The 15224-nt window shown below is 37.2% G+C and overlaps 2 protein-coding genes and 1 pseudogene across 2 annotated transcripts; 1 reads left to right on the forward strand and 2 right to left on the reverse strand.

Moving 5' to 3' along the window:
* Positions 1 to 1522: 1522 nt before the first annotated feature.
* LOC143611654 (putative membrane-associated kinase regulator 1) lies at positions 1523 to 2658 on the reverse strand (annotated as a pseudogene).
* A 5297-nt stretch (positions 2659 to 7955) lies between these two features.
* On the forward strand, positions 7956 to 10046 carry LOC143611645 (cytochrome c oxidase subunit 6b-3-like). Its single transcript, XM_077085821.1, has 4 exons — positions 7956 to 7991; positions 8425 to 8508; positions 8591 to 8673; positions 9377 to 10046. Exons 1-4 carry the CDS (start codon positions 7956 to 7958, stop codon positions 9513 to 9515), a joined length of 342 nt encoding a protein of 113 aa, XP_076941936.1. The 3' UTR covers positions 9516 to 10046.
* A 713-nt stretch (positions 10047 to 10759) lies between these two features.
* On the reverse strand, positions 10760 to 12859 carry LOC143611650 (histone H3.3). The gene is made up of 5 exons (XM_077085825.1): positions 12720 to 12859; positions 11554 to 11625; positions 11381 to 11457; positions 11215 to 11305; positions 10760 to 11117 (listed from the first exon to the last, which is right to left on the reverse strand). Exons 2-5 carry the CDS (start codon positions 11623 to 11625, stop codon positions 10947 to 10949), a joined length of 411 nt encoding a protein of 136 aa, XP_076941940.1. The 5' UTR covers positions 12720 to 12859; the 3' UTR covers positions 10760 to 10946.
* Between the last annotated feature and the right edge of the window lie 2365 nt (positions 12860 to 15224).

A 15224-nucleotide genomic window follows, 5' to 3' on the forward strand; every position in this document is an offset into this window, starting at 1 on the left:
ACAGGTGCGAGTACAGTGTCAAGGTAAAACCCTTCACATACTTAGCACCCGCAGGGAATGGACGCCAAGAATACCTTGGAAGTAAGATAACTATAAGACGAGTGCGGGTACAGTGTCAAGGCGAAACCCTTCACATACTTAGCACTCGCAGGGAATTGAAACCAAGAAGGATCTTCTGGCCCATGCTTGCGGAAAGGGAAATAACATCCCCGCATAGCGGGAACGTTGAGAACTAGATTGTTTGAAGCTCCAAGATGGAATTGGTTCTTTAACATAATTGATCACTATGTTTAAAACTACCAAAACCTCATGGAGAATCTACACAAGTGAAACTCAACGCTCCTGACTTGCGAGGAGGTTACACACCTACCCGCATCATACCCAAAGATCAAGCAGAAAAGTTGGGAATTTCTGCACGTGACATTAGGGAAACCGCGGGAAGAATCCCCACAGACAACCTTAAAACTAAATCCTTTTCAAAACCCCTTGCTTAAGTCCAAAGTTCACCTCACTTATTAACAATTCATGAGAAGAACATTGGACTGGGGGGACTTGAAGAGGTAGGTCCCAGCAGAGCCCAGTTGGACCCGCAAGACTCACCTTGAAGAGGGACGTCTGCGCAAGGACCAACTGGTTCCGCAGGACCCACCATGCTCAGAGATGAAGACCTTACGCGCAGTACGCCAGCTGTTCCCGCAGGGAAAGCCTCCCAATGGTGAAGTACCCCGCCTGTCCCCGCAGCTGCGGATACAAGCCATCAGGGAAGGCTACCCGCACTAATAGCAAGGCTACACGCACAAGGCACTAACTCTCAATAATTCAGTGTCACCTGAAGGAATGAGCAAGGCGGGAATACTCCCGCCCAAATGAGCCAGTCCGTATGCTTATGGAAGATCTTTTGTACTATACCTGCCAAGGTATGGACAAAATAGACAAGATCTGACCAAAGCAGCCCATGAACCAATCACAGGGTGACAGCTCACCGACAACAGTACGAGGAGGAGCATGCTCTAGTACTGTTTGTCACTATTAGCCGCTGCCTACTCACCAACCCTTGTCGTGGCACGCACATAGCCTGCAGTTGGTGGAAAGGGAACAGTACACAGCCGGCCTTGTCACTATCAGCCGCTGCCTACCCACCAACCAGCATGGCACGTGAGAAGCCCATAGTTGGTAGAACAGGAATATTATACAGCTGGCTATACCTGCTTGGAAACCTACCTTCGGCTATAAATACTCCAACACCTTGGAACGGTATCATCATCTTGTATCTTATCTTCTCTAACAATCTCTCTTTATATACACATATTCAGAGCAATCTAGTCTGATTCTCACGCCGGAGGGTGGTCACAAGGAGGAACCCCCCCCCCCCTTCTCAGTGACGAGCTCACGGTGTCTGTTTTGCAGGTCATCAGAATAACCATCTCTGCCGGACCTAACCCTCGTGGGAAACATTACTTAACCCCCAGATTATCCATAATCTGCCCGGGGTCGATTAGTGTTTCTTCAATGATCTACACATAATAAATAATATCACATGCACACTCTTCAACTTCTTCCTAAATATATATAAAATAAAAATTAAGAAACAGAATTAGTACTACGTACTTCATAATATTAATCTAGTAAACCGGAAGTCGCCGCCAAATCCTGTAGATCAGATCCAGATGCACGAATCTAAATCATTGGATCATCAAAGACATGTTCATGATAACCTTTTTTATAAATTTAAATTTACTAAGTCATCGTCATGGAGTTTTTGCAATGTGCAATCGCCCCTTGAATCGTGCTTCGCAGTTCTTGTTCTGTCGATGATGACGATCTGTTCGTGTAGCTTTCAACGATGTTATTCTGTCGAAGAACACTCGAATGGTATGGAGATGATGGCATGGTGGATGGACAGCTTGACACGCAGCTTGTCTTTCTTAAAAACCTTAAGTTACCCGAAAATGAATAGGATATTATGTCCTCTCTTTTAACCATTGGAGGAGTTGTTTTCTCACAAGAATATTTAGATAGTTTCTTCATGTATTTTCTTATCTTTTGTGTCAAGGAAACTGTTCCTGCCTCAGCTCTGGGAGCAGCTGAGGCAGGTTTTGTTTCCTTGCGAAAGACAGAAGAGAATCGGCTAAATGAGAATTGTTTGTTCATAAGTACTTTGTTTTGGTTGGAGATGGTGGTGGTTTGGGCATTTAAATGTGATGGTTTGTGAGAGAGGCAGTCATTGCCACCTTCTATGATGGAGATAGGGCGGGTGGAGGCGGATGATTTGTAGGAGAGAGGGGGGGTGATGGTCGGACAAGTGGCGGGCTGTTGCGGTTAAGAGAGTGTGGACCATGGAGTTAGAAGGGGATAGGTGGAGGGGGAGGAGTTGACCGTTGTAGAAAAGCTCGTCGGCAGGGCGGAGACTGGTTGTCGACGAGTTGGGAGGGGAGAGGGAGACGGTGAATGCGAAATCGGAGGAGGTGCGGCGGTGGATTGGGGTGGAAGGGAGGGTATGAGAATGGGAGTGTTTATGAATGGCCATTGTGTTAGAGAAGGTATGTTGAAATTGGAAGTAAAGAAGTGATGTTATTGTGGTGAGAAAGGAATATTAATTAAGAGTTTGGGGTTGACATACCTCACCTTCGTTCATTAAATTTATTAACTTCTAGTACAAGTTTTAATTTCATTACTTTCAATGAAAACAAGCTAGACTCACTAATTAATCAATAAGTATGTTTGTTTGAAATATATAGACGTGATCAAAATAAAAGAAAATTCACATTATAAAACCCTTTTATATAGATCAATATGGCATTTTATATGTTAAGGACGGATTAAGAAAAGAATCAAAGATAGTCTGAAATTATGCATAATTGGTAGTTTAAACTTTCTGGTTTTTATTTTTAGAAAAATGACCAAAGAATCATTATAATGGATATTCTTTATAATAAAACTCGATACAATTTCAATACGTGCAATTGCATATCTTTTAGAAGTATACAAAAAAATATCTTACGTGTTATTTAACTTTTAGAGTATAAACTTTTAGGTTTTGACTTTTCAAAAAGGAGAAAAAGATCATTGTAATAGTTTTTCTTTTAATAAAACAAATGTTTGGATTTAAAATTCATTTTAGCTCCCAAAATGTAAGTTCTGTTTTTTGGCAGCTTTCTAAAAGTTCTGTTTTTTGGCGATCGGTTGGTGGTCACTGGATCCTCTCGTCGCATTGTGTGGGATTGGCTTAGAGCTCCTTGCTCTCAACAGGAGGTGATCGAGAAGCAAGAGTTGGAAGATCTCCTTCAAGGGGTGGTGATGGTTGACCGTGAAGATTCATGGTCTTGGGCGGTTGGTAGCTGCAAAGAGTTCGAGGTTTCGTCGATTAAAAGATGGATGGTGCGGTCCGTTGTGGATGCTGGGAGTTTCGGTTTTCAATGGAGCGTTTGGGTTCCGAAAAAATGTAATATTTTTATGTGGAGGGCCGTTCTGGATAGTCTTCCAACCAAGGAGGCTTTAGCTAGACGTCATTTGTATTGTGATGATCATAGTTGCGCTTTATGTGAGAGTAATGAGGAATCGCTCGAGCACTTGTTAACCGGGTGTTTCATTTCTATGGCCGTTTGGAATGCGATTGGTTCATGGTGCAACATCCCTAGATCTTTTGTTTTCCATGTCAATGATTTGGTGGAAGTGCATAAGGTTTGTGGTTAGAGGTGCACAAATCGGTTTTTTTAAAAAAACCTGTTCGGTTATTAACCGGACCGGTTTTTTTCGTCCAGGAAAAAAACCGGACCGGTTAATAACCGGTTTTTGTGTATGAAAACCATAACCGGTCAAACCGGTTAGGACCGGTTTAGGAACCGGTTATAACCGGTTAATAAACCGGTTTTTTTATTAACCGGTTTTTTAATAACCGGTCTAACCGGTTAACCGGTTTTTTTTTTTTTTTTTTTTTTTAAATAACCATTATTTTTTCACAGTATAAACAAACCGGTAACTACAAGGCAAACCGGTAACTACAAGGCAAAACGGACTGACTCCATTCTTTGCTTTCGTTGTTAGGGTTCTTTGCTTGGAAGATTAAAAACACATAACTTTCATTTATAGCTTTTACATTAAAAATACAAACATTAAATCGTTATCGCATATTCGTAACTCAAAAATACAAACATTAAAGAATGCTTAGACACGATTACATTAACAACTTGCTGTTTCTTACTCATTATTTTCCTCGCTACCCGATCCCGAGCTATTCCTTAGGTAATCGTCGTACGCGGCTTCTTCATCGGTCATTGGTTGAGTGTGTCCTTGATTGACCTCGTCTTCATACAAGCCCGCCTCATAGTCCATTTCCCCCTCGAGTGAGCGTTGATGTTGTGCCCTATCTAAAGAGTCCAAGTAATCCTTGTAACAAATAGACATCTCTACAGCTGGTGGAGTGAGTCGAGTCCTCCTAATCGATATAACCCTGCCAGAAACAGAAAAAGCAGACTCCGAAGCTACCGTGGAAGCTTGGACCGTTAGTAAATCTTTGGCCATGGCGGCGAGGATCGGAAACTCATCCTCCTTACCTCTCCACCAAGCCAGCAAATCAAGACTTCTAAATTCATCTGGAGTCATGTGTTTCACAAAGTTGGTACCACCATACCTTCCAAGTTCACTGCTTGGGGTGTTTACCTTTTGACGTTTACCGGCGTCTTCCCAAATCATGTAGTACATCCCCATTTCAAGGTCGGTTTGGGATTGGGATTGGGCAACAGCTCTTAACGAGTCATGAATTTGGGAAGACGACCCGTATTTTGTAAGGTAAACATCATACATGTTAGACAAGGTGGTGTTGAAAGCATTCTTTAAAGTTTGGTTATAATAGGGGTTTTGATCGTCGTTTAACTCTAGCTCATCACAAATTTTTTCTATTAAAGCTTCAACACCACCAACATTTATGCAAGGGTTTAACGCAGCAGCACATGTCAAAACAGCGGGTAGTTGTTGAAAATATTTTCTAAATTTTTCTTTCATTTTTACACCCATATCAAAATAAGGTGCACCCCTACAATGAAGTTCACTCAACTTTGTGCACATGACAGCAATTTTTGGTAAAGCAATGGGGCTTGTTGGATAGTAAACCCCGGATAAACTAGTTGTGCAAGATTTAAAAATTTGAAGGACCTCCGTAACGATCTCAATCAATAACCAGTTTCTAGGATCGTACGGTGCACATTTACCCCTACTTGACATTATTTGATGAAACGCAATTAGTGATTCTTTTTGTTGAATGGCTTTCTCAAACATATCACAAGTCGAGTTCCATCTTGTTGGACAATCCCAATTGGGCCCCAACCATTGACAATTAGCTTCATCACAAAAATTTTTGTATCTTGAAAACGTTTTATTGTTGCTAAAAACATCTCGTAACATTCTTTTAAAATTGTTTCTTTGCGTTTCGATCACGTTTAACCCATCTTGCACGGCCAAGTTGATAATATGTGCAATGCATCGGCTATGAAAAAACGCTCCATCACAAATAGGTTTATACTTTAATTTTAAATGGCCAACCGCGGCCGTATTGTTGGACGCGTTATCAAACGAAATTGAAAAGATTTTATGTTCAATCTTGTATCGTCGAATGACTTTATCCAAGAGTTTAAAAATATTTCTACCCGTGTGCGGGTAATCAAACAATTGAAACGCAACGGTTCGTTTCATCATTTGCCACGACTCGGGGTCAACCCAATGAGCCGTCACACAAATGTATGAGTCGGGCGATCCATTAGGTACCGACCACACATCCGTTGTTAAGTTTACACCAGTTTGTAAGTTTGAAAAGTATGAAATTAGTTCGGATTTAGCGTTTTTCCAAGCTTTAAGACAATCTCTTCTAAGGGTCGAACGACTTACGTGTTGGTAGCGTGGTTGAACATACTTTTGCATCATCTCCGTGAATTGAGGGTTGTCGAAGTGGTTGAAAGGAAGTGTATTTTGAATCACAAAGTTTGAAAACTGTTGACGTACCGCTTCAAGGTCGTACGTAAACACCATTCCTTGATTCGTCATCTCCGGCTGCGAACTACTTCCCGATTCGTCCTTCAAGGCCTTGCAAAAGGGCCTTTGTACATGCGCTTTTAAAGAGGAGTTTGCATCTTTGCCATAAAACTTCAAACAATGTTTGCATCGAGCTTTTTTGCTACCGTTAGACATTTCGCATAGGTCGAAATGTTGCCAAACATCTTGGTTTCGTTTCGTGGGGATGACCCGAACGACCGTTTCTCCCGTGTTCGAGGCACCCATGTTGACGGATGAAGCAGCACTTTGGGAGGCCATGATAATCGACTACGAAATAAGAGCGTATGGAGTGGTAATGTGGTATAATTGAGCGTGAGATAACAAAATAATCGCGTATGTAATAAACGTTTAGAGCGTTTGGAGTTGTATAATCGAGTGTGATCTAACCAATACCCAACCTAAGCTATATATAGATGTTTGTGGGGGGTAAAATGGGGGAAAAAAAAACGGTCAAAAAATAAAAAAAACGGCTATATGGCCGTTACTCAACGGGAAAAAAACCGGTTTTTAACCGGTTAACCGGTTTTTTTATAACGGTCAAAAACCGGTTTATAAAAAAACCGGTTAACCGGTTTTTTTAATAACCGGTTATAAAAAAAACCGGTTTTTTAATAACCGGTTATTAAAAAAAACCGGTTTTTTTATAACCGGTTTTGGATCCAAATTGTGTAACCGATATATAAACCGCCGGTTTGTAAACCGGTCAAACCGGTTTACAAAAAACCGGTTTTCTTAAAAACCGGTTTCCGGTTTAAACCGGCAAACCGGTTCGAGGACCGGTTTTTTTGACCACCTCTATTTGTGGTGCGACGGGGAACAAGAGATTGATTATTCATGGCATTGTCATCATTACTTGTTGGAGGATTTGGCGGGCTAGGAATGAAAAGATTTTTTCGGGCAAGAACACTAAGGTGGTAGAAATGGTTGCGGATATAAAATCTTTGGGTTTTCTTTGGTACAAAAATAGATCTAAGATAGGGGTAGTGGATTGGAAAAGATGGTGTTTATTTGATGTAACGTGATTGTTGTTTTTGGTTTTTGGATTTCGGAGTCTTTCTCCGTCTTGGGGAGAGTCGTTGGTTGTGTTTGTTTTTAATGAAAGTCAATTTTCAAAAAAAAAAATTGCATAGACGGATCTGAAAGGCATTTTCATTTTCAATTTCGTTATCCATCTTTGCTAGAGAGAGAAAGATGGATAACGAGAAGGTAGGTTAATTGTGGTTGTTCAACCTATATGAGAAGTGAACGATGTTGTTTACTAAACATTTTCAAGTTTGTTGTAGACCTTCTTGGAAAAATGGTTTTCCAAGTTTATTGTTGGTCGCTTGGAAAGATGTTTTCCAGGTTTGTAGACAGACTGTCTATTTGTCTTGAACTCTCAAGTCCAAAAGGCTAACTAAATATCGATAAGAAGTATTTTAATTTTGGTGGAATACATTTAAAAATGTGTGTGTGTGTTTTTTTTTTTTTTTTTTTTTGGGGGGGGGGGGGGGGGGTAGACTATTTTTATGAAGAATCAAAACAAAGTCGATTGGGATCATCAAACTCTTTCGAAGAGTGGGTCTTTTAGTATCCTTGCGGTATGCTTACTTCAGTTATACACACAAATCGATTATGCATTGGGTCGGTTTAGCTAACCATGAATTACAAAAAGTCAATTTGATTCGGTTTTGTTAGGATGGCAACATGGATAACCAAAACCAACCCATAACTTTAGTTTTTAGAAAAGCGTTTAAAACCAAACCGTCGGCTCTTGCTTTTGTTCGATTATACTTCTTTTTTGTTATATTTGTATAAACTAGGAAATATTAATAATAGTTTGTTATTTGTTTATTTCATCTTCAGTAAAACCTAACAAATCTCTCCTGTTCGCCGTCGTTAACAGCTAGACACTTCGACCGAATCAATCAATGGCTGGACCCAATTACACGAAAAACCTATCCGAGGTACAATCAGCATACCTCTTGTTCATCTTTTATTAACATTTATCTCCATTTCGTGCATGATATATTGCCTGATTCCATAAACACGTTGTTTTAAATCAAAGTTACAATACGTCATCGTTTTCCACTATATGACATCACATTTTGTCAATTTCTCGTTTTTGCATCTTAATGACATTTTTCATTATCATAATTTTTGTTTAAATGTTACGTCTTAATGAGATTTTGCATATTTTCGATCATGATCTCTATTTGTTATTAACTAGAGAAATAGAAACCATGCGTTAGCTATGGTCGTAATAAAAAGAACAAGCGTACCGAAACATGTTCCTTTCTTTGTGATTTTATTATGTAACGTCCAAACCCGCACTACTGAACATGCACACAATAAAACACAAAAAAAAAAATAACGTGTTCGGTTAATTGGTTATTGTAGCACTATCTTCTTAAGGATGATAAAGAGAAGGAGGATCTGAATCCTGTGAAAGCTAGTAAAGTTGCTGTTAAACCAGAGATTAAGGTACAATTAATCTAACCAGTTGTTTATAACCTGTTCATTACGGACTCAGATATCCATTTTGATATTTATTGTTTGGTAACAGCTTGAAACCGCACCAGCGGATTATCGGTTCCCGACTACAAATCAAAGCAGGCATTGCTTTACACGATATGTTGAGTACCATCGGTGAGTCTCCTTTATGAGTTTTCATGTATTCTCAGTTCTTGCATGGTATAAATACGACCCACGATACGCAAATGTTTTTTTATCGAATTATTGAAGCCCGCAAAATTTGATTCTACCTTTGTTCCAAGATTTGTGGGTGCTAAAAACACCCACAATAGACAGGTTTTGGGCGTTTGTAGTCCCAAAATGGTACATCATTTTTTACCAATAACTAGAAAAAACATATAGTATTGGGCCACATGTACTTTTTTTGTATAAAATATATGTAGAGAGAGATGTGAAAAAAAAATGGTGACAATGTAGAAATATTTATGACGTGTGTATGTGTTTTATCATATAGTTGACTAGGCACGGTTTGATGTTTTTGAAGAGTTTTTTTTGTGATAGCTAACTAGACATGTTTTTATATGTTTTTGAAAATGAATGTTTTTTTTCCTGATATGACAGCTAAGTAGACTCTTTTAGGTGTTTTTGGTGTTCTTGAAAAACTAAGTTTTTTTTTCCTTCTCTGGGAGCTTACTAATCACATTATAGGTGTTTTCAACAAAATAATGTTTTTGCTGATGTGACAGCAGACTAGACACACTTTCAGTTGTTTTTAAGATGAGTGTTTTTTCTGATGCGTCGACTAGTCATGTTTTCTAGGTTTTTATGGTTTTCCTTATTGTTGATGGTCTTAATCTTGATTGATAATTGTCATTAGGTGTATTGGTGCCAAGGGAGAAGGTGCTCCTGAATGTGATAAGTTTGCAAAATACTACAGGTCACTTTGTCCGGCCGAATGGATATGTCTTCTTATTACAACCTATAAAACCGCATGTCAATATAGTAAACCGGACTAGTGATTTAACATGATGGTGCATGATGTATGCAGGTAGACAGGTGGAACGAGCAAAGGGAGAATGGCACTTTTCCGGGTCCTCTATAAAGAATCGGGTGCTGCCAACTCTATGGCTATCGTAAAATTTTGGTGCACCAAACCGGTGATTTAATAAAAACATGAGAGTTGAGTTTGGAATCGTATGGCACTTTGTTCGTGTTCTGGTTGACAGTGTTGTTTAAACATGAATGTTTTTTTGTGGCAATGACAATAAGGTTAATAAAAGTTAGCAGGTTATTGAGTTCTATACCTACATAGTGTTTCTTGTCTTAATTAATGAATAATGATGTTTTGACATGATGAATCGCACCTTTTGAATGAGATTTTGAGAAGAGTAACTCTTTAGAGAGCAATGTACGATGAAAGTTGTAACATTGGCAACTAGTGAATTGAAACCCAAGCACTATTACATGTTCACAAGTTACTAGGATATCCCCTGGTAGACATCTAAGACTAACTTTTAAAATCTTGACTTTGAATATTAATCATGATTTGAGCAGACTGCTAAAATCATCTCTCATCTCTCATGTTTAGTAAAGTAAACAAATAAGTTTTTAAAGAAAAAAGCAAATGTGCTTCTCATTTAACATTAGAAAATTAACAGGTTAGAGAATGGATAAAAGTGACAAGAATAGCAAAATCTCAAGGTTAATTAGATGAAACAGACAAACATGACCAAATCTGAATGACGTATTAGTTGTTTACTCGTAGTATTTAGTATCCAGGCTCGCTTAATTTACAATCTTCACTTCGACACAGATTTGGTAAAACTTATTAGCATGTGGTACACGCTTGAGAAACGGTTTTAAAATTAGACATGATTTCAAACTCAAGTTGTTTATCCTGTTTAGGCAAACTTGGTTTGTTACAAGAAGGTTACTTAGATGAAACAGTCAAATATGAGCAAATCTGAAAGACAGTTTAGTTGTTTACTAGCAGTATTTAGTACCCAAGCTCACTTAATAAAAGCTTTTTGAGATGTGGTAAAACTTATTAGCATGTGGGGTACACGCTTAAGAAACGATGAAAAATTAGACATGATCTCAAACTCGAGTTGTTTAGGCTAGCATGGTTCGAACTTGTTACGTCCTATATAGCTCAGGAACAGCTACTTGTTTACAACCCAAGTGGAAAAAGTAATAGTCCAAAAAACACAAGCCGAGTTTTGTAAACCGAACACAAACACGCAAACCAACAAGATAAGAGACACAATCAAACATTTTGCAAGCAAATTTCATAAAAGTTCCATTCAAACACTACTACCAGTATCACCAACAATACAGTTTAACAAACAACTAAACATAACAAAGAAACTTTTAAGGTTTCCCATCAAACAAAACATATTAAAACTAGTAAAACATCATTTTACTATCATCCATCCATCCATCACCAGTCAAGCCCTCTCACCCCTGATTCTCCTAGCCAACTGAATATCCTTAGGCATGATGGTCACACGCTTAGCATGAATCGCGCACAGGTTAGTGTCCTCAAACAATCCAACCAAGTAAGCTTCCGCTGCTTCTTGCAGAGCCAACACAGCGTGACTCTGGAAACGAAGATCCGTCTACAAAAAACAATATTAACCCACATATTAAAACCCCGACAGAATAACAACAATAACCTCGAAACAATATAAAGTCGTAAAACAGTGAGAACATTACCTTAAAGTCTTGAGCAATTTCACGAACAAGCCTCTGGAACGGAAGCTTCCTGATCAAAAGCTCGGTACTCTTTTGGTACTTACGGATTTCACTGCACCGACAAAAAAAATCAGATTATAAACAAGAACATAAGTTGTGTAATTGAGCTACAAAGAAAGTGACGAACCGAAGGGCAACAGTTCCGGGTCTGTATCTGTGTGGCTTCTTCACACCTCCTGTAGTTGGGGCTGACTTGCGGGCAGCCTGTAACAAACATATATCATATAAAATTTCAGCATTGTGAATCATTTAAAATACGAATAAGTTGTGGAAAGAAGATAATATGATTGTTTTATTTACCTTGGTAGCAAGCTGCTTCCTGGGAGCCTTTCCTCCGGTAGATTTACGAGCAGTTTGTTTGGTACGAGCCATCTGCATTTGTAATTAATATTAATATACAGAAAACAACTAAACATAACATATAATCTGAAAGAAGCCCCGATATTCGAGACAAAAAAAATAATACTTTCATGACAATTTTGAGATCAATTAATATTTGTCAAAACAATCAATCAATCAATCATACCCAGTGAAGTCCCACCAATAGCATAGCTATAAGTAGGGTCTAGGGAGGGGGATGTAGGCACACCGTACCTCTATCCACATGGATAAAGAGGTGGCTTCCAGAGAGACCCTCAGCTCTAAAGTACATGTGTATGAAACAATACCGAGGAAATCAGAGTTCGACAGTAATAATAATAATAATAATAATAATAATAATAATAATAATAATAATATTTATGTAGAGAAAATATTATTATAGTGTGACTAAAATAAGGTAAATAGAAGCCCTAAGGTATTCATTTCTCCCTAAAAAACCTTAACTTCAATTCTACTTCTCCAAGAATTCCTATCCTCAACCATGTCCTCAGAGAGGTTTAGGTCTATCAAATCATGCTTAATCCTCTCATCCCAAGTCAATTTAGGTCGTCCTCTACCCCTTCTCCCCTCTATAGTAATGTTTTCTACGGATCTAACAGGATTCGTCGTATGTCTTCTCTTCACATGTCCAAACCACCAAACAATCAAAAACCCTAATTGCAAGGTAACTATCAAAATTAAATCTCTTACAAGCTGTTTAAACAAACCCTAATCAAACTAATTAATAATATATTTGCAACAATATTAAAGCCAATTAAAATTCAGAACAACAGACAAATTATTCTACAAAATTTAACTGTTCACAATTAAACATGTAGGATCTGATAAAAGCCCCATTTCATTCAATATTTGTTATAAATTTTTATGATCAATTAAAGTTTGTTAATAAAACAATCAAAACCCCTAATTTACAAGCTCACCAACTAACAATTTGTATAATAAACATAAACAAACCCTAATTAGAAACCCTAATTGCTATCGAAATTAAATCCTAAAACATATACCAAATTGAATAACAAAACCCTAATCGAATAAACGAAACTGAAATCGAATAAAAAAGTATAAGAGATTAAACAAAATTGTACCGTGAATTGAAATCTTCTTGATCGGCGGATATTAAATTATGGAACAGAATATAATAATTGAATGAAGATGTGAAGATAGAAGGTATTTATAGGGTATTGTGTTTCCGTGTATCGGGTGGTTGGATGAATCTGACGATGATGATTTGGTATCTCTGTGTTTTGTTGAGTTTGATTGGACGGTTCAGATTTGTCTTCTAGGTGTACTAGCCGGATCGTGGAACCATAATACTCTCTTCTCATTGGCTGGCTTTGTTTATCAATTGGTTAAAAGTTTAGTAAATTACATTTATTTATGTTATTTTTAGTTAATTACTCAAATTATGTTTATATTTGATCAAAGTTGCGATTTAGTGTAATGTGGATTTTATATCCTAAATATATATAAATGGAACCTCTTTTCATTCTCTCAAGCCACCAGATTGTTTAATTTTAATGAAGATTTATCATTTATTTGACCTGAATTCACGAGTATAAGTCACACTAAACTCAGATAACCCTTAAACGAGTTATACATTTTTATTAAATTAAAAATTAATTTCACAAAGTATTTGATATGAAAATCCTATAAGATAGGGATATATTAAAAATTAGTATCCGAATTTTTTTAAAAAATATCTTATTTATAATTAATGAAAACAATTTTATAGTAAAAAAAAATAAGCAGGTCATGGATCTCACCAAACCTAAATAACTATTAAACTAGGTTATACATCTCATTTGTGAAACATTTTCATCATCAAACACTAAGTATATTATTAACTTACAATAAATAAACCGAGTTAATATTAATAGGGTTTGAGCTGATAAAAACACGAGTCAAACAACCTCAACTTTCAATACTCATTCCCAGCTGTTTAGCTCGTATGAGGCTCATATATAATTCGAGTTACCTTGTAACTTGGTTAGTTAACCCGTATTTATAATATTGATTACTTTGTATGTTTTTCATACATGTTTTCGATAAGAATATGCCAACAATATGAAGTAAACATGTATCAATAAGGAAAGTCAATAGTATATTTTTTTAGTAAGCAACTTTCAGCTTAAAGTCGACATATATTTATACAAGTTAAAGCTAACTAACTCGAGTCACATTTAGCCAAACTAAACCACATTATATTTTTTTTTTCATCAAATTAGACATTAACGAGCAACACACAACGAGTTAAGAGGTTGTGTAGAAATTTCTATACCAGTAATATACTTGAATGGTTAAAAGACTTTAAGCCGGTAAGTATTGAGTATGCCGATGTAGTGACAATTTGTGAGAGTTAAGAGGTGGTTAAAAGGTTAGGGATTTATTGAGCAATATGAGAATTTATATAAAAAATTAGAATTTATATATATAAGGATAAATATAAATTGGGAAGGCACAAAGATAAGACGTTTGAGTTTCATCATCTTCTTGAGCGGAATGGTACTACAGTGTTGTGTTGGCGGAACCAACATTCAAGCCCTAAACCTCGCATCAATTCAATCCACATCATCAATTATTTGCAGCCGTCGTTTTAACTAATCTCAAAACCTTAACTGTAACTCACCGGTCTCCGTTGCTCATCAGAGCACTATCTTCACCGGCGGTTGTTGATTCCACCACCACTACCGCTTTAGTTGATCACGGTACCACTTCAATTTCAATCTGTTTTTCAATTTCAAATTCGATTAAGTTTATCATTTTGAATTTGAAGCATGTTTCGTGTTTACATGTTCATTTCCTTTCAAATTTACAACTTCTATTGATGTATGTACAAGTAATGGCTGCAATTAGAGGTTGCACAGACCGGTTAACCTGACCTAATCGAGCTGACAGCCCCAACCGGTTTGGAACCGATTGAAAAATAGTAGGTTAGCAATCAGTTTGGAATTTTCAGAGAGGAATTGGTTTGGAGCTCGCGGTTTGTGAACCGATACAAGGAACCGGTTCGTAGAGCTTAAAAAATATAGCCGATATCAAACGGCTTTGTAGCCGTTTATGACTGTTTTAGACACTTTTTTTGTACTATTTTGCCACGTATGTTAGTATAAATAGGTATTGGTTGTTTTGGTTGTCACAACAGTAAAATAACGTAGGAACACTTTCAAAAAAAAGCAAACCGCACTCATTATCAATTAATTTAGTATTGCATTTTGAATTTGGAGTATGTTTGTGTTTTGATGTTAGTTATCTCTTACATTTCAATTCGTTTTCTTTTGAATTTTGGCGTATGTTTAATGTTTGCATGTTAATTACCTTTCAAATTTCAGTTTGAGATTTAGGCGTTTGCATATAACGATCTTTTAGTTATTTTGTGACTGATTTTTTGTTATTATGAAATGTTGCAGTCGTAAAGCCGCAATGGAAAGCAGCTATAGATTTTAAGTCGATTCTAGAGAATAAATCTGCAGTGGCTGAAAACCTAAAGAACAGGAATTCTAGTGCTAACTTGGAGTTGGTTATTGAGCTCTATGAGAAGTTATTGGAACTTCAAAAGGTTAGGGATTTATCAATTCAATGATCAAAGTTTT

Source organism: Bidens hawaiensis, unplaced genomic scaffold, assembly GCF_021521415.1.
Source record: "Bidens hawaiensis isolate Kalapana, Puna unplaced genomic scaffold, B.hawaiensis_p1.1 tig00031818_1, whole genome shotgun sequence".
Taxonomy (NCBI): Eukaryota; Viridiplantae; Streptophyta; class Magnoliopsida; order Asterales; family Asteraceae; genus Bidens; species Bidens hawaiensis.